The sequence below is a fragment of the Ovis aries genome, chromosome 3, assembly GCF_016772045.2.
Source record: "Ovis aries strain OAR_USU_Benz2616 breed Rambouillet chromosome 3, ARS-UI_Ramb_v3.0, whole genome shotgun sequence".
Lineage (NCBI taxonomy): Eukaryota > Metazoa > Chordata > Mammalia > Artiodactyla > Bovidae > Ovis > Ovis aries.
Window position 1 is genome coordinate 108,022,117 of NC_056056.1, and position 22,404 is coordinate 108,044,520.

Consider the following 22,404-nt stretch of genomic DNA (forward strand, 5'->3'; position numbering starts at 1 on the left):
GGCCCCGTCTCGGGGCTGTAAGGGCTACGAGAGAGTGTGCACGCTGTGTTGAGCACGAAGGTGGCACGCGGTTTGTGATCATCGGTGTCAGTTACTGCTTTTACATCCACCCCCTCCCTTTCCTCAGGCTGGCTTCTGCTTCCATTCTTTAGCTATCTTAATAGCACCATTTATGCACCATCTTAGGAAATACTATAGCTTGAACATCCTGAGAAGCAATGCTTGAAAGAAAATCTCTCCAGTCTCTCATTTAAAAGGCTGCTCCTAGACTGATAACTCTTCATGCTGAACAGCCTCCCTCTGTATGGAGAAATTTCATAGAAAACAGTCGTATTCCCATTTGGGTATGTGTGGGAAGCTGCCAAGATGCTGAGAAAGATCACCTGTTGCCTCAGGTGCTTCTTGTAAGTGGATAGCGTGAGGCGAGTGCCTGCTGGGAGTGGTGGGAAGCACAAGCCTCGGACTTGAGGGAGGTGGAGAGAAAAGGATCGTCCTTCATGCCCTTCCTGTCGTCACCATGTGGCTTCTCTGACTGTGACTCTGAGGATGGATGTGGGCTAGCTGTTAGGCAGGTGCCTACAGGCGTGCAAGCTCACGCGCTGGTGCTGGTGGGTTGGGGTACAAGTTCTTACAAGTGGGCCTGAGCCATGGTCTCCAGCGCGCCATGTGGTAAGGAAGGTTTCCTTTTGGTTTAACGGAAAAAAAAGATGCGATTTCTAATTGCAATATGTATTTTCTAGTTTGGCTTTCCAAGTGAGCAAAGGGGAAAGATGTCAATACAATAATTACTTAAGTTCGCTTGAGTGGCTTCTGACAGCATGCTGTGACTGCATTTTTCCAAAGCTTGGAACCACTGGCCTGAGGAGCCAGATTATTTGAAATTGGAGTGGTCCTGAAAAAGTTCAGCAAGTGAGGTTTCTGCAAATATAGTTTGGTAATAATAAAATTAGGGACTATTTGAACATGGGGAAAATAATTCCGTTCCCTGTCAATTGTTCGTTCAGGCTTTATAGACACTGAGAAGTTCAGAAATATAGATGGATATTTCTGCACAGATATCTTAGTGGTGTCCTAGCAATTGGCAGGACGGAGTCTGAGGTGTCAAAAGATGAAGAAGCGAAATACAGAATAAGGCATATTGAAGCCACAGCTGAGAAGCCCTCTGGGGAATCCGTGTTGAATACCATATTTTCTATGATAGTCCTGAAAGGATAAAGCAGGGGGAAAGAATCAACACAAGCAGAGAGAAATGAAAAAATTCCACTCGATGATGGAAAAACAGCAGGCTCAAAGTCTGTGTTGCCATGAGACGTAAAGCGGAAAGGGAGTGTGGCCGCGCGGCATGCTGAGAGCTGTGCAAAGGGGCCGCTCAGGGGGTTTCTGATTGGCAGAGCTGCCGGGAAACAGTACTGATTACCTGGAGGCCTGCTGCAGACATGCCTGAATGGTGGGCCGCGAGGGTCTGGAGGGCCTGATTGCCTGGCCAGCAACAGCAGAGGAAGCCTTCATCAGTGCAAATATCACTCGCCGTAGCCGACCTGACATGGAAGGCGGTGGCTGGGGAAGGAATGCACTGTTTCTGAAATCATCTGTGAGACACCCTGTCCCCAAACCCTGATCTCTTCCACCCAAATAAAAGAAATCCTGGCATAAACAGAGAAAGAAACCTCCTGCTTAGATAATGTTCACGTTACATGGACATGCACTTCAGAGGAAATGGAAGTGCATGGCTGGGGGGGTGGTGTGTGTGGCAGATGGTATGTGGAGGAAGAGAAAATTTTGACTGTGGAGCTGGGGCTGTCAGGCCTGAAACTCTTCAGTTCTGTGTCATCAGCATCTTCGTATTTAACCCTTGTGTTTAGCTGCTATGTGTCTGTAGGCTTCACGACTGTTACACTGTGGGGAAGAGAAGTCAGTAATATATATATTTAATTGACTAGATATAAACACATCTTTCTTTGGGAGCTATTTTAATGATTATTCCTCAACAATAGGCATGTATATTTAATTATAATTTTGGTGGGTGGGGGGGAGCTGTGCTTTTCGCAATCCATCTTATTCTCTTGGAGAAGAGGCCCTGAGCTCTGACTTTAATCATGCCACTCCTGTTTGCTCTAATTTAATATGACTGTGATTGTGCTTTGTTGTGAATGTACTTTCTTCTGGTTGAAACTGAGGAGGTATATGATTTTTTTGGGCTCCAAAATCACTGCAGATGGTGACTGCAGCCATGAAATTAAAAGATGCTTACTCCCTGGAAGGAAGTTATGACTAACCTAGATAGCATATTCAAAAGCAGAGACATTACTTTGCCAACAAAAGTCCATCTAGTCAAGGCTATGGTTTTTCCAGTGGTCATGTATGGATGTGAGAGTTGGACTGTGAAGAAAGCTGAGTGTCGAAGAATTGATGCTTTTGAACTGTGGTGTTGGAGAAGACTCTTGAGAGTCCCTTGGACTGCACGGAGATCCAACCAGTCCATTCTGAAGGAGGTCAGTCCAGGGTGTTCTTTGGAGGGAATGATGTTGAAGCTGAAACTCCAGTACTTTGGCCACCTCATGCGAAGAGTTGACTCATTGGAAAAGACTCTGATGCTGGGAGGGGTTGGGGGCAGGAGGAGAAGGGGACAACAGAGGATGAGATGGCTGGATGGCATCACGGACTCGATGGACGTGAGTCTTGGTGAACTCCGGGAGTTGGTGATGGACAGGGAGGCCTGGCGTGCTGCAACTCAGAGTCGGACACGACTGAGCGACTGAACTGAACTGAACTGAGGAATCTCATGTTCTTCTCATGGGGCTGTTTCCTCTTTGATTTTCTTTTCTCTTTTTTAAGTCCATGGAAATGGAAATGTAAACAGGCAAACGCAAATGTCAATAGATAAGGCAAACAAGAGAGTTTCAACATATCAGAATTTGCTCAAAGTTGAAAATTCCATAATTTGCCAAGAAAACTCTGATTCTAAATACAGGAGTCCAAGTGATCCCCTTACGTCACTCAGCCTCCGTTTTCTCACCTGTGAAATGGGGATGATAGTATTTCTTCCATCTCTCCCCCAGGAGTGTTTCAAAGATTAAATGAAATCAATGGAGCACTGCTGCACTTTGAACTTTACTACTACCTTTGTCAAACAACACTGAAAGAGTCTAGGCCAGAAAGCTCTGGGGCTCGCTTTGACCCCTGACCCCTGGCAGGGCCTTGGTTGCTTTCTTCAGTTTCTCTGTTGATCTGAGAGGCAGTGTGTGGGTCGGCTAAGGGTGTAGGAATTGGAGCTGGACTGCCTGGGCGAATTCCGGCTTTGCCACTTACCAGCTGAGTGACCCCTGCAAACTGTTTGTTTTCTGGGCCTCAGTTTCTGTATCTGTGAAATGGAGATAACTCTACCTCTGCTCTATGGGATTGCTGTAAGGAGGAAATGAGCTAATCCGTGAACTGCGATATAAGTATTTGCCGATATCGTTACGGTATTTTTCTCACTTCAGTCCATCTCTCCCTTTTGTCTGCCCTCATGACCTAAATATTTTTATTACACTTTGGTGAACACCGTTCTTCATTCCCCTTGGCCAACAGTTGCTTCAAGCCCTGACTTCTGTCAGATTTTTATACTGTTTTATTCATTGCTGAGTAACACCCCTCCAGCCTGGGCAGCTGTAAACAGCAAAGTTATTAGGAAGTTTCTGAGGAACAAGGGTTCAGAACAGCTCGGTCGGGTGGATCTGGATTGGGCTGCCTCGTGGTGCTCTAGTTGGCCAGCGAGGCAGTCACCGGACGGCTGGGCCGGGGCCGAGCGGCCTTGCTCCCAGTGTGGCCACTCACGTGGCCGTCGGCCAGAGGCCACAGTTTCTTGCAACATGGGCCTCTTCAATGCGCCGCCTGAGAGTCCTCCGGATATGGTAGCTGGCTTTGTCCAAGTCAAGTTTCCAGAGGAGACCAAGGCAGAGTCTACCATGCTTTTAATAACTCAGCCTCGGAAGTGACTCACCAGTACTCCTCATGCGTTCTATTGGCTTCAGAGCCCAACTGTGATACACTGTGAGAGGGGACTACAGACTCATGGTGCCAGGGGGTGGGGTTCATTGGCTACTGTCTTGGAGGTTGGCTACCAAATACATTTAACTAGTGTTTACCTTTATCTCTTCCACACCCTCCCTAACTGTGGCACGGTGAGTGTGAATGCATTATCTGCAGAACTAATTGCTGTGAGAGCAGAGGCAGCATGGTGTGGCGAAACGTGACCGAATGCATAGGCTGTGGTGCTAAACAGAACTGGGTTTGAATCCCCATTCCATCACTTACAAGCTCTGTGGCCATGAGCACTGACCCAGTCTCCTAGTCTCAGAGCCCATGTCTCAGAATGGGCGCAGTGTCCGCCTTGTATGTTTGGGAGGACTGTCAGTGCTTCAGGGCTCAGATGCTGACTGGTACAAGCTCGGGTTGGTTCTATGATAGATATGATTATTAATATCATGTGTTCAGTAGTGATGGTTCCTTGATTCCATGTGATCATCTGTTAAGCTTTAACATGAACAAAGTACCTTAAAGAATGAATGAATTAGGGAATTTCAGGCCCTATGATAGACTGGGTTAAAGAAGCTTAAAAAGCAAATGTGTGTGGTGTGTGTATATCTGTGTGTGTGTGTACCCTATAGTGTCCTGTAACTCACGTACACAGCTTGCTTCAGTCTGAAAAATTGACTCTCTGCGATACCTTTGCAGGCCAGTGGATCTCAGCTAAGGTCAGAGGGAGCAGATAGGGGCTAGGCTGTGTTGGACTCATTTCTGAGTAACTGATGGTGATGGAAATGTTCACCACAGTTGGACTTCTCAGCTGTAATGCACAGAGGGTTTTAGCTTCCTTTTGTTAAATTCCTGCCATCTGCTGGACATGGTATTAATTAAGCATGTTGTTTATGGTCTTCCAGTAAACTCTCAATGAGCCTTTGAGATAGGTATGTGATCTCATTTTGAAGATAAGGAAACTGAAGCTCAGAGACGTCAGGAAGCATACTCAAGGTGACAGAGCTGATAGTATCACCTGGATAAGCACCAGGTTTTGGAAAGATAAGGTGTGATTTCCAAGAGTGGCTTCTGTTGTGATGGAGTAATAACCACAGTGCACGGGCTTGGCTGATACCCCTCCCCTGGGCGTGTTTGTGTGAGTTTTCTGGTTATGTCTGTTCACCAGTGGTTGATGCTTTAATTTCTCTGAAGTTGAGTAGTAAATGGGAAAGTAGAATGAAAACAAATATTTGTAATCCTAGGTTTGTTTCCCAGATGACCAGAATAGTTTCTGAAAAAGACCACTTTCAAGTGTGCCTCTCTTACAGAATCTAAACGTCTTTCTTTGCTCAAGAAGGCACGTCTTCTCCTTCTCTTTGGTCTGGAAGTGGCTGTAGCATTTCCCTTGAGATAAGTTGAATATAATAGTGACAGAAGTAAGGGACCTGTCATTTTAAAAAGTCATTCTTCTCTTTACAGAATTCTCAGATGTTTGAAATGCACAGTTCTTGTGTGTACTTAATACACTTCAGACTTTATGAAGCCAGGACTTTGACCGGCCCTGTCTGACTGCAAGGCCATGCTATCTCTCCTGGGTGCCTGGGACATCTGTCTGGCCCTGGCATGGCAGAGCCGCATCCTTGTCCCGAGCAGCGACGTCACTCTCTCTCAGGCCCTGAGCTCTTCTCCTCCTGCCCAGAGCCTGACCCTTGGGGGATATATAACGGCTGGAAATAAACATGGCTGGGTTGAGGCTTGAAAAACAATTGCCAGGGATTTGTCCCTCTCTGGCTTTTTCTAGTTGCTAGACTATTTCTTGATTTTTTTGATTTACAAAATTGCACCTTTTGTGATTCATTTGCTCAAAGTGTAAGTACACAGCTAAACAGAGATTCTAAACAAAATAGCCCCAAATGGGAACTAGCATATTTGAAAAGTGCAATCACCCAGCCCAGCAGGCTTATTAAATTTGGGTGAGCTTGTGAATATTCCATTCAGCACCATCAGAGGGAGAAAGAGAGAGAATGCTTTCATTCAGCATGGAACTATGATGACTCTAAGCTCCTCTTCCTATCAAAATAGAGACGGGCATTTTCTTACCACCTTCCTTCCTCCCACCCACAGCCCCAAATACCGCGAGTCGTAAGGATAAGGCACCCTGGGACTAAGGTTCAGCGATGCAGTGTGCGTTCCAAGCTGTTGTGCTCAGTGGCTCAGTTGTTTCTGACTCTGCAGCCCCCTGGACTGTAGCCTACCGGGCTTCTCTGTCCACGGGATTCTCTAGGCAAGAATATTGGAGTGGGCTGCCATTTCCTCCTCCAGGGGATCTTCCCAACCCAGGGATAGAACCCATGTTTCTAAAGATGTTGAATAGATACATAATTGTGGACTGGGTTTTCCTTGGAATAAACATATTGGATTTCCAAGCCAGCATCTCACCTCTTAGGAGGTCTTAGTTTTCCCTTCACCAGATGATTCATCAGGAGTCAGCCACAGGCTTGTAAAGAAGAGGAAGGAGATGGATGATCAGAGACAAAAGCTCCTCCAGGTCTCTTACCCAGTACTGTGCATTTTGGGGTTTGCCTGGTCACAGGTAGCTTCGATGATTCAGCTTATGTTTGAGCTGGAGAATTGCTGATGCTGAGTTGTTCCTCGGAGGCATTTGCAATTATTGCAACTTGCAGAAAAATAACTGGGGTGGCTCCACCTTTCCACCCTTCCAGAAATTTCAGTTGACCTTAGCATTTCTCATTTCATGTGAGAAGAGCCATGATTTATGGACCCTGCATGGTTTCAGAATATAGCTTAAAGGACTGCATTACTAACAGGACTCGTGAGTGCCAAGTTACCTATTTTTAGATAGCCAAATCTTAATTGGAAATGTAACAAATAGAAGGTGGAGCAAGAAGGAAAGAGAAAAGTTATTCTTTCTTAACAGAAAAAAAACTTAACGGGGGTTGCAACTTTTTTTCCTTCACAACATTTTTCTCATCAGTTTCATTGGCAGATGGCCACCTGGATGAATTATGGGGTCTGTGGTGATGGGGGACCGGGTTTTAATTTTTCCCCCTCTCTGCCCATTTGAGAAGAGGCACCTGAGAAGGCAAATATGTTTTCTCCCTGACTGAGCTAATTTTATCCCATTCCATTATCCTCCATTGATTTGCTTTCCCAGCTTTTGAGTGAAACTGAGATGTATGTGGCTGTTTGGGTACTTTGTGACTCCTGCATAAACACCAGTTGTTGATGCTTTAATTTCTTTGAAATGGAGCGGTAAATTGAAAAGTAGAACAAAACCAAATATTTGTCGTAATGGGGTCATTTCCCAGATGACTTGAATAGTTTCTGAGGAAGGTCACATTACAGATTTCAAGATTCTCTCCGTCTTGGAGAATCTAAATATTCTTTTTATTTCTGCCAAGAGGCAATGCTTTTTGTTGTGTTAGAAAATATCTGCATAGCCGCTTCCATTTGACATAGGTGGTACCATACACAAGTTGAAAACAAAAGCAACAGAATTAAATAACATGGGTTTTTAAAAAGTTATACTCTGTATAGAGTTCTCAGTATATTTTAAATGCACAACTCTTGTATGTATTTAAAAGACATCAGGCTTTATGGAGAATCATTTTCATGCTAAATGTTTCTCTCTACCTGAAGTTCAACTCAATGGCTGAAAGGAAGGGAGCCTGAGGATTCCTAAGAAAGACGAAAGGGAAAATTGATTTGGAAACGTTTTCTCCGTTCCAGTTTTGGGGCTTGGTGGTTTTTTCAGGTGTGTGTCAATGCTTTAGTAGGATGCTGTCTGGTTATAGCACGGCTCCCACAGCTGGGGAAGAGGAAAACAGTGCCACCGGGTGATTTACTGCGGGGACCTCTGCACCAAACTCTAACATCTTTCGTGGGGAGTGAGGTGTGAGTGCTTTTACTTTGAAATGATTTCCACAAACATGAAGGATTAAAATTACTTCCACAAGTGCTGTCTGAGAGGTGAATGGATTTATAAGGAAGGATGTGGTTTTTCATCTCCAGACCTATTTCCAACCCTGCAGGGAAGTGATGAAATCTTTTTCATTTCTATACACCTGGAGGAAGTGAATCAACTATGTTGAGTACCTTTAGATACTAGGCGTTGGCCCTGGAGCTTTGCAAAGATGTCCCATTTCGTACTCTGTGTTGTGCGGTTGTATTTCTTTCCTCAGTTTCAAACGAGGAAACAGAGGCCAAACTCAGTGCCAGGTAGTCTAGATTTTGCACTGAGGCATGTTGGTTTAGAGTGGGGTCTCCAGAGCTGCTGTTTCTGAATCCCAGCACCTGCTATGCCACTTACTGTTTGATCTTGGCTAGATTACTATGTCTGTAAGCCTTAACCTCCTTAACTATAAATAGTCATTTAATCACTGTATAAGGGCGGTGGTACAGAAGAAAATCCATGTCATGTGCTATGAGATTATTGTCATTGTTACAGTTCAGTGGACGGTGGACAAGTGGATGCTGCTATTAGGCCTATGAGCTGTAGGGTGACTGCATTCTGTCATCTACTCCTGAAGGAGGCAGGTTGGGGCCCAGCAGTCAGCAACATTTGGTCCCCGCCCATCAAGATGCAGGATATAGGGGATTGAACTTGCGGTTCTGGGAGACCCTAGCCTGAGTCTCTTCATCCTAAAGTCGACCTGAGATTGTTGGCTGCTCTTAACTTTTAGCTCTTTTCTGGACTACATTCTCTGAGCTCCCCCTTCCCTGTGTATGTTGAGCCTGTATCAGTGGATGTTAGACCCACTGTTGCTGCTGCCGATATTTAATTTCATGGTAGTTTTGACAGAAGAAAATCACTCCTCTAGAATGTGGTGAGGGCTTTCTGCAAGGTAAGAAAATGGTGGGAAACCCTATCCTGGGGTGCACAGGACAAATAAAAACATAATTTCCAGGAGTTAAATCTCTCTGCTCGAGGCTCCCTAGGTGTGGTAGTTTATTTTCATTATGTCTCTTGTACAGGCAGCACCAGTATTAACAATGTGAGCAAAACACACTAACGTTTTTGTTTGCTACCATCTGAAAGTTCCTTAGGGCCTATAGACTCATTTACGAAAATTCATGTGTGCAAAACTCATTTGCAAAAGCAAATAAAATATGTGATCATAAGTGCTCTTTACCTGACTGGCCTAGGGGACTTGCTGAAAATGAGTTTGTGCCTTTACAGTTTTCTCTCTGGTGTAGTTTAGCAGTCCCCATCCGCCCAACTCCTCATCAAATGAACCCCTCATTGAGCCACTTAAGGTCAGATGACTTGAATGGTTGCAAATCTTGGTATAACTCAAGATTTAAGTCACTATACTGATCTGTGAGTTTCCTTTTTGAAAAATATAATTTAATCATTATGCCTGTGGCATTGAAGATATCTTTGGAAGTTCATTCATTAAGATACCTAGCCAACTTTGACAACCTGGGGCGGGGCGGGGATGGGGTAGGAGATGGGAGGGAAATTCATGAAGGAGGGGACACGTGTATAGCTGTGGCTGATTCATACTGGCGTGTGGCAGAAACCAACACAATATTGTAAAGCAATTAAAAATAAATAGATTTTAAAACAGATGTCGAGCCAAGGAAACATCTCTGTATTTAGTTATGTCCTTTGGGTTTAGTTATGTCCCTTTGGGATTCCCTGGTGGCTCAGGCAGTAAAGCGTCTGCCTGCAGTGCAGGAGACCTGGGTTCGATCCCTGGGTCGGGAGGATCCCCTGGAGAAGGCAGTGGCACCCACTCCAGTACTCTTGCCTGGAGAATCCCAAGGACTGGGGAGCCCAGTAGGCTGCAGTCCATGGGGTCGCAAAGAGTCAGACACGACTAAGCGACTTCACATCACTTTGGGTCTGCACAGGCTGCTTGCTTTCCTGGTGAAGATTTTGGCTACAAGTGTGAGGGGTGACAATGCCTAGGAAACCCACGTGAGAAAACTAGAAGAGTGAAACCTCTGCCTGTAAAGTAAGTAGGACATAATCGGAAGTTTCCAGAAAACGTATAGAAATCTCAGAGTCTTTGGAGCTGCTTTTTCCATAGCAATTAAAATCCATGAGACAGGGATGAGGTAAGACAAATACCTGTCTGCCAGACTTTTGGATAAAAACTGTACTTTTTTTCAACCGTTAAATGTGTGGCTTGTTTTATTCTGATTGATTGATTTACTTATTAACAAATATTATTTATTGAACACCAGTCTGTTCCAGGCTTTGTTCTGAGGGTGGACAAGGCTATAAAAATGAACAAAGCAAACAAAAGTCCCTATCTTCAAGGAATACCCATGGTAATGGGGCATAGATTGAGCAGAATAATAATTTGGGTTTTTACTTGTTTTTAAATAATTTGGATATTTTACTTGTTTTCCCCCTGAGTACTACTGATAGTAATTTATCATAAAGTTATTGAGTGTCCTTTGAAGGATGATTTTATCAAATTCAAGAGCCATAGACTTTTCTCACTGACTCTTAAAAATTAGTAGATAAAAATGGCATTTGCCTTCTGGTTAAACTTTAATGGACTTTATCTACTTTACTGAGAATTTCTTTCTTTTTTTCTTATTTGTAGCAACATTTTTTTTCCCCAGTCTCAAAGACATGAGCCATCATCTTGTGGAACATTTACTGACTATACGGTTCTACTCTGGTGACACCGGGCTGCAGGGGATGCTATTCGTGACGGTGGTGTCAGCCAGCACAGTATTAGGTGCCATGATCGTCACTGGCTGTGGGGGAGAGTCATCCAGTACTGATTTCTACATGTTGGTGTATCCCCTAATTTTTAGCAGTATGACAAATGCTGGGCAATATTAACAAGTTTTGAAAATAATGAGTATTTCCCTTTTTAAATATTGCAAGCTGTGTCCAACTCTTTGTGACCCCATGAACTCCTGTCTTCCCTGTCCTTCACTACCTCTTTCAATTTCTCCGCTTTCACTGTACCCTTCACTCTCTCCCAGAGTTTGTTCAAACTCAAGTCCATCGAGTCGATGATGCCGTCCAGTCATCTCATCCTCTGTCACCTGCTTCTCCTCTGTCGTCCCCTTCTCCTCCTGCCCTCAATCTTTCCTAGCATCAGGGTCTTTTCCACTCACTCAGTCGGCTCTTTGCATCACATGGCCAAAGTATTAGAGCTTCAGCATCAGTCCTTCCAATGAATATTCAGAGTTGATTTCCTTTAGGATGGACTGGTTTGATCTCCTTGCTGTCCAAGGGATTCTGAAGGGACTTCTCTAGCACCACAGTTCAAAAGCACCAGTTCTTTGGTCCTCAGCCTTCTTTATGATCCAACTCTCACATCTGTACATGACTACTGGAAAAACCATAGCTTTGAATATATGGACCTTTGTCAGAAAAATGATCTCTGCTTTTTAAAATCACATTAGATCAAAATCAAGATTATTCTTGGCATAATGTTGGAATCATGTCAGTCTCACTTTGCCATATTCCTATGAGCTCTGGATGAGAAGGAGAGAAGGTGGATTACAGATAGCTCCCTGGGAATGAGGCAGAATTCAGGGTATGCCTAGTGAGAAGCTCAGCACACACGTCTTGATTTGAGGAGGCGTAGAAACCTCATGCCTTCCTGTTCCAATAATCTTTCTCCAAAGGCTTTGACCAACCCCTCAGAGGAGCTGCTAATTGCTAATGAGTTGCAAAATTTATGGGTTTTTACCTGTCACCTCTTCTCATTTCCCTTCAGCAGTCCCAGGTGGAAGTGTCCACCACAAGAGAAATGCCTAAGATGGGAAAGGAGAGGAAAGATGAGGCAGAGATGAAAGGGGTAGTGCTTGAGTAAGTGAGGCATCCCCTGCCACGAGGAATGTGTAATGAAATAAAATAGAAAATGAGTCCATCCCTGTTTCTGTTAATACCAGATTCACCCATCCCCCTGTAAACAATTCTCAGTTTCTCTTCTGCTCTGTTAGTCCTTGCCGCAGAGGAAATCCATCTGTTTCCCAAGAATACAGCCTGCATCGTGATTCAGCCAGCCTTGCCATCTTGATGTGAATACTCTCGGCTGCAGCCTGTCACAGCTTCCTCCACTGAGTAGGGGAACTGCCTCTTGACCCCAGAGTTCCTCTAAAGATAACACAAGCAGAGAAACTGCATCTCCTATTGGGAATTTTAGCAGCAGGGACTCCAGGAGGTAGCCAGGCTAGACCACCATAATCAAATGTTTTCCAATCCCCCAAATTAAAAAAAATATACATATGTATAAGAAAAGGAGCTTGCTATTGGACCTGGTAGAGGAGATCAGACAAATAGTTAAAACAAAAGCTTATTCATCTGGCTGTAGGGAGAACTTCCGTAACTTCAGCCTCAGTGGGGGTCAATGTTCCTGGATTTCAGTGTAAAAGTGTGGTTGTTAAGCAGCATTGTTTTAACAAGCTCAGGACTTACAGAGGATAACCCTGTGCGCGTGTGCTAAGTCGCTTCAGTTGTGTCTGACTCTGTGACCCTGTGGGCTGGAGTCTAGGCCCCTCTGTCCATGGGATTCTCCAGGCAGGGATACTGGAGGTTGCCGTGCCCGCCTTCAGGAGATCTTCCTGACCTAGGCATCGAACCTACGTCTCTCATGCCTCCTGCACTGGCAGGTGGGTTCTCTACCACTAACGCCACCTGGGAAACCCTAGCTCTGTCTGTACCTGCCTCCAGTTAGGTTTGTCTATGTAGTTTCCACCCTCTCCTCTCTGTATGGAACAGATTTTTCAGAATCATCACCCTGCCTCTAGAAAAAGTGGGATTTTACTGTCCAGGCAGAAGGATGCCTCCCACAGCCTTCAGTATTTCCCAAGGAAGTTCTCAGTCATCTCTGAGTCACATATGGTACCAGGAAGTTTTTCCTGTTGTCAAGCTAAATCCTGATGGTGAAGGTTCTGGTCCCTTTCCTCGCACTGTCCTGGCTGAGCGATGGTTCCCTATCGTGTTTGTAACATCTTAGTTGGACATTCTTTGGCAAGAGGGCAGAATCCGTGGTGAGTGGTAATTACTGAAAGTCACATCTGTGTTTCTCCAGTGAGTTAGGAATCTATGAGCAATAATTTTGATGGTTGTTTAGAATTCTGGAATCGCAACTAATTCCATAGAAGTGGAGGAGACTCCCTAGAGCTCTAATTATAATATTCACTTGTAATTAGTTTGTGGAGGTGTCTCATTTTGTTGGGGTTTGTACCGATGTAAATGTAAAATGATTTTATTTTCCCCACTCACTGCTTTCAACTGTATCATGTTGAATCCTACTTTCCTACTGGGAAGCAAGTTCCTTAGCAACATCTAATTTCCTGTCATTTTCAATTATTAGAATAGTCTCAGCAGGGTATTTAAGACCTAGGCCCATTCATTTAAAAAGAGCTTAATCTCAAATGTGGTTCAAAGTGTATTCTCCTCCTCAGTTCTTTGGAGTGTGTGTGTGTGTGTGTGTGTGTGTGTGTGTGTGTGTGTGTGTGTGTGTGTGGTTTGGAGATATTTTTCCTTCTCTTCTCTCTTCCAGGACTTGGTTCCTCTGGAGTTGGGCACTGGGAGGAGGGAGAGAGGAGGCTGAGGGCGTTTTGTAGGGTTGTTTGAATGTTGGGGTGGGCAGGCCACCGGCCTCTTGCACCCTGGTTTGGAAAGGTTCTTTCTGATGAGGTGGTCTCTACTGCGTCCGAGTTTGGGCACCCCTGCTGCACGCACCTGGCCGTTAGTGCCTCCTCATAGGGGCTGAGGGGTGCCCCTAGAGCCCTCCTCTGTCCCCTGAGAGCTGAGCAGCACTGCTGCAGTGGGGCCATCTTCCTGATGGGCACAGCACGTGGGTCCCGTGGAGGCTTCTAGCCATCACCGGGCATCATGCCCACGTTCCTGTGAACCTCAGGTTTAGAGGATGCCTGCCCAGGGTGCGCTCATCCTCCCCGGAGCACACCACATTCCGGGGCCTCCAGACACTCTCCGGGGCCATCTCTACCGCTCCATCCTTTTGTTTCTTCTGTTTTAAAATGTTACTATTTATCTGTTTTGGCTGTGCTGGTCTTCCTGCTGCACACGGGCCTTCTCCAGCTGTGGCTGGCAGGAGCTCCTCTCCAGTCACACAGGCTTCTCTCTGCAGAGGCTTCTCCTGTCGCAGAGCATGGGCTCTGGGGCACACTGGCTTTAGTCGTTGCAGCTCATGGGTTCACTCGTTGTGGCACGTGGGATCTTCCCAGACCAAGGATCAAGCCAGTGTGTCCTGCACTGCGAGTTGGGTTCTTAACCACTGGCCACCAGGGAAGCCCTCTACTGTTCCATTCTGATGATAGCACCAGGGAGGGCATGGATATTCTGCTCTGCAAGTGTCCAGATGGGAAAAGAGAGGCCAGAGCCTACCTCTCGAGGGCTCTGCAGGCCTTATAAATGATTCTGTGGCCCAGGCTGCCCTCTCCCCTGAAGGAGAAAGAGCAGGGATTTCCCCTCCAACACTGGCCTCTTTTGCGGTCCTGCGTGTCTGACTCCCTGTTAGACTGGTGGTTGAGGTTTGGTGAGGCAGGAAGGTTGGTATGAGAGGCGTTTGCTGGTGGGAGAGCCATTTCCGCTCCTCCTACCAAGCCCTGCAGGGAGGTGGTAGGCGCCAGTTGCTGGGAGTTTTCTCTAGAATGTGGACTGCTTCAGGACTTCAGCTGTGGGAGAGCAGAGTTTTAGGATGCTGGGATGTGATGCCTATTACATGTGTGTTATGACATGTACCCAAGGATAGATGCATAATGATATGTGGGTATATGTCCTAGGCCCCAGAAAGATCGGGACACGACTCTCTCATTCTCATACATGACTCCCAAAAGGCCTACAATCCCATGGCAAGTGCAGAGAAGTGTAGCACATTCCGATTTTTCTCATGACTACAATTTTTATTTTTCTAAATGTCAAATCTCAAAGTTTAAAAAAAAAATGTGTGGGTGCTCCTGCATTCCTGGGGCCCCCAGCACTAGCTGGCAGCCTCCCTGAGAAGGTTAGATGAGTGAATAAATACGACAGGACTTTGTGGCATCCACAGACACATGCTGCTACTGTGATAACATATTATACCCGAGACTTTCTGTATTTAAGTATGGATACCTATAAGCCTTATTTTAATTTGGTGTGTGGAAATACTCTGGTATCTGGAATAAATTCTTTATTTCATAGGTGTATGCTAATTGGTTAAGACCACAGCCAGTCTTGAACCTGCCAGACTGAGTTTTAAGCTTGGTGCCGTGATTTTAGTCAAATGACTTAGCTTCTCTGAGCCTTAGTATCCTTATCTGTAAAGTGTGTGTGAGGGGGTCTACTTCAAAGAAGTTGTGAGAATCAAATGGACTAAGTTAAATAAAAAGGCTGAACTTAAAAAAACTGTCTGGCCATAGGAAGCTCTCAAAAATGAGCTATTATTATATACCTGTATTAACTACATAGAAAAATGGGAAATGTCTTATTTTGTCTGTTTTAGGGATATTTTTAACAAAAAATAAATGGGTAAAACTAGCCTTTACTTGGTGTGAAGCTGATATTTAAAAATTTACCTTAAATAGTTACCCAGGTTGAGGGGGTCAGAGCAGGGTAGGAAATTTCTTTCTATGATCAGTCAGAATTACCTGTTCGGGGAAGCAGCAGAGCACTCCACCAACCATTCACTCAGGGAGCAGCCTCATTATTCACCCAGGCAGGACAGACAAGTGGGGACAAATGAGACTCTGCGTGACAGTCTGTACCCCCAAGATTGTGATGCTGGAAATTCATTAGTAAGTAACAGATAGTAACACAGACAGTCCTCAACTTAATAATGATTCCACCTCAGTATGGTATGAAAGTGAAATGCATTCAGGAGAAACTGTCCTTTGAATTTTGATCTTTTTTCTCAGTGTGGTATGCAGAGAAGTTCTCATGATTTTGGGCTGTGGCAGGGAGCCACACTCAGCCACCTGATTCCGAAGCCAGGTACCATTCTGTTTTTCGCTTTCAGTACCGTATTCCATAAGTTACATGAGATACTCACCGCTTTATTATAAAACAGATTTTGTGTTAGATGATTTTGCCCACCTGTAGGCCAATGTAAGTGTTCTGAGCACATTTAACATAGGCTAGGCTAAGCCATCACGTGGGGTAGGTTAGGTGTCTTAAAGGGGTTTTTGACAGCAATATTTTTGATTTATCATGATTAACCCACTGTAAGTGGAGGAGGGTCTGTATCACCCTTTCTCTCTACCCCAGCTCACACTTGTCTTTCTTCTACTTCCTGTCGGCTACAGTCAGTTTCCCTTTGAAACGCTGCATGTTTGCAGATTGATGTCGAAGGGAAAATTTTGACCTCACGATTCTTTTCAAATGGCTTCTCAATATCTCCTGTGTTGTTTCAGCCTCATTGCTTTCTACCTTCTGATTTGCTTAGCCCTTAGTAGCTTTATCGTCTTCCCTGCCTTAGATTGATTGTGTTGAATTTTCTAGTACCAGAGAATATCGCTTATATTTTTATTTCCTTACATCCTTTCTATTTTTACTCTTCATTTCAAGCTTTCTTCTAATTTATCTTGATGCTAATTTTTAGCAGTCTTACTGTTCACAGCAAATATTTGCCAGGTTGTAATTTGTTATTTATTATCAACAATCAAATTCAAACAAGGCTAATCTTGTTCTAATTTGGTTTGTTATAAGCCCTTGTCCTGGTACTTAGAGAAAATAAATGTTAATTTCTGGGTTTTTCTTCAGTATGTGTTATTCATTCACCCTTCATGTACTGCCATTAGTTTTTTAAAAATTAAAATAATTTGGGATGATGGGAACCACATTTGAACCTGAACGTTAGAAAGCATTTTGGTAAGAACTTTTGAAGTCTGCAGAGTGGGAGCTGGGATCTGCTGTGAGCCTGCTCTGATTACTGTTCCTCACCCCTTTGCCCTGCCCCAGGGGTCCTTCTGAGTGACCACGGCGTGTTGACAGTGCCTGGAGGCTGGAACAGCTTGAGGGGCAGTGGCTGCCTGTGCCCGGGCTCCCGGGGGCCTGCTGTGCAGGCTGGTTTATGAGCTCACAGAGAGAGACTCCCTACCTAATGTATGTGCGCTGGACTTCCACATGCTGTGTGTGTCTTTGCTGACTGTGGGGTAGAGCCTGTGACAAGTGGCTGGGGGTGGCAGTCGGGGGATGCAGCTGATAACTGTTGAACATGTCATGAGGAGTTTTCTCCAAGTCCAGTTTCGCTTTCGGGATAGGTTTCGTAATCAGAGGCTAAATTCAGATTCTGCTTCCTCAAGCAATAGTTTTCGAAAGTACATGTCCATATTCTCCACTTCCTCCTGGCTCGTGTGGCCTCAGGAGCTCTGGTCTCTGCTCGTGGCTGCCATCTGCTGTTTTTCTTGTTGTTTCATTCGAGAAGTCGAGTCTGACTCCTTGCGACCTCATGGACTGCAGCACGCCAGGCTCCTCTGTCCTCCACTGTTTCCTGGAATTTGCTCAAATTCATGTCCATTGAGTCAGTGATGCTATCTAACCCATCTCATCCTCTGCTGCCCCTTCTCCTTCTGTCTGTTATTAGAAGAGCATTTTTAAACTCAGCTTTCTTTCTGTCAGGGAACCTGCACATCCTGCTTGGCCAACAGTCTCAGCTTCAGCTGTGCTTCTTCCAGGAAGCTCTCCCTGACCACTCCAGTCCAGGGCTGCCTCTCAGTATTCCAAACCAGACATCAGCTCCCTGTGACTTATGGGCTGAATCCAGACCATTGCCTGTTTTTGTAACCCAAGTTCTGTTAGAACATAGCTACATTCTTGTGTTTACATCTTATCTGTGGCTGTCTTCAAGATATGATGGCAGAACTGAGCAGTTTTGATAGAGACTGTATGGCATATAAGCCTAAAATACTTACTTTTTTGCTTTTTACAGAAAAAGTTTGCTGTCCTTTCTCCTAACAGACAGGGCTTAATGTGTGCACCTCCTGGCATGATGTCTAATAAATGCTCCCATTTTGCAGTTTGCAAAACTCTTAAATTCCACAGCCCTTTAGTGTTTCCCAGGGTATTGCAAAGTGAACAAATAACCTCAAAATTATCCTTGGAGATTGGGGCGAGCTCCCCCAAAGGACAGAGGACCTATGGGCAATTTTATTTTCAAAAGGCAATATCCATGTTTTACTGTTGTCAGGGGATTGCAAAGTCCGCAGAGCACAGTTTTATACGTAAACCAGTTCCTTCAACCCGGAACTCTTACCTTGTTACTGGTCCCAGCATCAGAACAAAAATTTCCAGTGTCCAGAAGGGTGTGTGGAGACATAACAAATCACTTCTGTGAAAGTTTAACACAAGCTTAGACTTAGCATTTGCTTCAAGGAAAGAACACTTAGTGGGAGCCTTTGAGATGCTCAGGCATCGCGCTCTGCAGCAAGCTGGCTTGCGTGGGTGCGAGGGCGGGGACACGCGCACAGCCGCGCAGAGCTAGAGTCACGCTTTTCTCCTCTCTGCTGCCTAGCGGTCAGCCCATCCCCAGGGTGGAGTACACGGAGGAAGAGACCAAGACGTGGGGCGTCGTGTTCCGGGAGCTCTCCAAACTCTATCCCACGCACGCTTGCCGGGAGTACTTGAAAAACTTCCCTCTGCTGACGAAACACTGCGGCTACAGGGAGGACAACGTGCCCCAGCTGGAAGACGTCGCGGCGTTTCTGAAAGGTGCGCTCCGCACGGGCTCTTTCAGGCTAAGCGTCCTCGCGGGCCTGCCAGGGACACAGCGGGTAGTGATTGCCCTTTTCCCAAACAAGGTAGGACTCCCCCTGGTTTAAAAAGAGAGGGCTGCTCCGACAGTGCCTGGGCCACCTGTGGGAAGCACGTGAACAACCGAGCAATTTATTACACTAGTGCTCACTAGTGAAACAAACAAGTTTTATACTGGATGAAGACATATCATGGATAATGTTGGGCACAGTGACTTTCCTCTGGCAGGGAGTCAGATCGCTGGTCTAAAGCGCTGGCCTGAGTCACGCTCGGGGTGGTGGCAGTGAGCGCGGGGAAGCGCAGTCACCCCGCGCGCAGTCTCTGTGTGGCCGCTCTCCTCGCTGGCCTTGCTGGGGTGGCGACCCGGAACACTCTGGGCTCTCGCAGGGCTGGAGGTGGAGGTGAGGCTTCAGCGTGGTCCTGCTGCTTGCTCTGTCCTTCACTGTGGCTGAGTCCTTGGGGTCTGCTCGTCTCTTTCTCTCCGCTGTTTCAAGCACGCTGGCTCTAAAAGCTGAAATCTTGCTGCCTGCTCCCCTTCCTGGAGCTTCCTCGCCTGCCTTCCCCATTTCTATCGTGGGTGATCGATGCTTTAGGCTCAGGTACTAAGGACTCCTGCTGCCTAAAGAGTAGTTTTATTGCTCCAGGCAAAGGGGGCCAGAGCAGGTCATTGCCCTCCAAACTATGTGTCCCGCCCTGGGGGCCTCCTGAGGAATCTGGGAGTGTTCCAGGAGCAGGCTGTGAGCAGCTCCTGGACGTTTTTCTAGGTGGTTGGTGGGGAGGTAATTGGGAGTAGTCTGGGGTGTACATGCTTGTGGGGTGTACAGTTAACTTCTTCCACCTGGTGGAGGTTTCCGTTTCTGCAAAACAGCTCAAAGAACATGGACAGCTCACAATATTGTCCATATTCCTTGCGGAAGAATGAAAGGTCCTTGACTTCATTTAATGGCTGCAGTAGTATTATTTTGGCTTGCTTGACTGTTTTCCTTTCTCTTCTCACTTCTCTGATTAAATTTATTCATTGGCAGAGAGTTTTCCACAGACAAAAGGCAGGCAGAAGACACCGATGGGGTCTATTCTGGGAAGGCCTCAGAGAGTCCTGCTTGGTAACACTCTTTCTCTGAAGTCCTACTCACCCCCTTCCCGCCACACTTCATCAGCCTTTGTAGAAGCTTCTTATTCAGCTGTAACAAATTACCACAGGCTTAGTGACTTAACACGAACGTATTATCTTAAAGTTCTGAAGGTTAGAAGTCTAAAATCAAGGTCTTGGCAAGGCTGGATCCGTCTGGAGACTTCTGTTTCCTTCCTTTTCAGCTTCTAGAGTCTGTTCGCATGCCTTCCCACAGAGCCCCTTCCTCGCCTCACTCTGACCTTTGCTTCCATCACCTGCCTCCTTCTCTGAGCCTCCTGCCTGCTTCTCAGAAGGGTGCTTGTGAGTGGCCCCACGGGGATAATCTGGGCTGATGGCCCCAGTGCAAGACCCTTACCTTAATTACATGAGTAAAGTTCATGTTGGCATCTAAGGGAACGTATTCCCAGGCCCAGGGCTTCGGAGCAGGGGCTTATTGGAAGGGCCTAACTGGAGCTGAGCTTACCCTAGTCTGCGGGTCCGCCACTTCTAGCTTCATGCCCCTTAGTAAGCCTGTCCTTTTCCTTCCATCCGGTGCCACACTCACACTGAGGCCTCACCGTTGCATCCTTGACAGCAGTCTCTCCTCCCCTCTCCTCTCCTGTCCATAGCTCCCAGATGAAGCTCCCTAGAGAGTTCCTTTATTCCTGGCATCTGTGCTCAGAAGCTATCAGTGGCTTCCTCTTGATTTTACTGAGGTTGGCAAACTTTTTTTTTGGTAAAAGTCCAGATGGACAGTAAATATTTTAGGTTGTGTGGGCCAAGAGCCAAAATTGAGGCTATTAGTACATACTTATATCACTGTTTAAACGTGCACATTTGAAAATGCAGAAACTATTCTTAGCTCACAGGTGTATACGAACAGGCAGCCACCTGGGTTTGGACTACAGACCAGAGTCTGCTGGCCTCTGCTTTATAACAGAGGCAAGCGCTTAGCTGCTCACCCTCGGCTCACGGCCCTGGCCCGGTGTTCTCAGGGTCTCCTGCTGTGGCCATTCTGCACACACTGCTCTAGCTGTGGGTCTTCATATCATCACTTAGGCTCTGTGACTTGCTAGCATAGTCGGCCCTTGCTGTTCAGTTGCCAGGCTGTATCTGACTTTGCAGCCCCATGGAGTGTGGTGTGCCACGCGTCCCTGGCTGTCACCATCTCTTGGAGTTTGCCTAAGTTCATGTCCATTGAATCAGTGGTGCCATCCCACCATGTCATCCTCTGTCACCCTCTTCTTCTGCCTTCCCAGCATCAAGGTCTGTTCCAATGAGTCAGCTCTTCGCATCATGTGACCAAAGTATTAGAGCTTCAAAATCAGTCCTTCCAATGAGTATTCAGGGTTGCTTTCCTTTAGGACAGACTGTTTGACCTCCTTGCTGCCCCAGGGACCCTCAAGAGTCTTCTCCAGCACCACAGTCATCCCTCCACCTACTCAAATTCTTTGTGTTCCTCAGGACGTGGAGCAAGCCCTGGATTCTCTCTGAATCCTGATCGTAACAGCCACCATGACCTCTCCTTTTCCCGATTTCATCCCAGATCATGTGTGTATCAGGGGAAAGGCAGGCATGGCCTGACAGCAGGTCCCCTGAGAACCACCCTTAGCGTGATGGGAAGGCCCTGTGGATGGTCGCCATCCATGGATTTGTTCCTGAAAAAGATTAAGAACCGCTGATCAGTATCACTCAGTTAGCCCCTAATTGTGTAATACCTTATGCTGGTTTTGACTAGATTCCATGCTCCCTGATGGCCCCGCCTCTGGCTTGCCTCTCTTGCTTTTCCATGGAGTTATGTATTATATATTTACCATGGGCTTGATTACTCCTATATGAGGATTGCTTTTCACTGCTTTGTTTCTCAAACCCCAGTAATTACATTACCATCTCAATATTTTTCATATCTGTCACCCAGTTTAATATTTTTATGAGGTGCAGTATGGTACAGAACAGATTCTGCATGCAGAATGCCTGGGGTTGAGGCCCGGCTCCACCAGTTCCTGCCTATGTGACCTTAGATGGATGAATTGCCTTAACTTCTCTTTGCCTCCATTTCCTCTCTGCAAACAGAGATCATAATTTTATCTACTTTACAAGGTTGGGAGGGGAAAGTAACAATGTGTGCCTAAAGTTTGCTGGGCACACTTTAAGCGTACCAGAGTGTCAGTTATGATCACTGCTGTTCTTGCTGTTGTTTTCACCACCCTTGGTGAACTGGGTGTCCTGGGTACCTCCTTGCATCATTCATTGGTAAACAGCAAGCACAATGTGAGTTGTGTGTATTTTTATTTCTTTTAGTTGACTCACTTTTAAAATACCAACTTTATTTTAAAAAGAAACTTCTTAAGCAATGGTATTCACAAAGTCAAAGTTCTTGATGTGATAGATACACATTTTAAAATTTATAAGAAAATAAAATATACAGCTATTAAAGAATGTCCCCTTGTACCCCACATGTGGGATACTGGCATAGAATACAGAAAGAAAAAAATACTCATATCTTTTTGATTTTCACTGGGGAATAATGAATCTACCTGGAAACTTTTGGAATGACCTTAATACTGCTAGAATCATAGGCATGAGGATATCTGAGAAT

The 22,404-nt window shown here is 45.7% G+C and overlaps 1 protein-coding gene across 1 annotated transcript in view; it reads left to right on the forward strand.

The window, feature by feature from the left end:
- The window catches only part of TPH2 (tryptophan hydroxylase 2), a 103,773-nt gene that overhangs the window by 13,893 nt on the left and 67,476 nt on the right, over positions 1-22,404 (forward strand). The window contains exon 6 of the mRNA XM_042246521.2: positions 18,456-18,652. Coding sequence (XP_042102455.2) covers positions 18,456-18,652 — 197 coding nt within the window. The remainder of the gene's footprint in view (positions 1-18,455; positions 18,653-22,404) is intronic.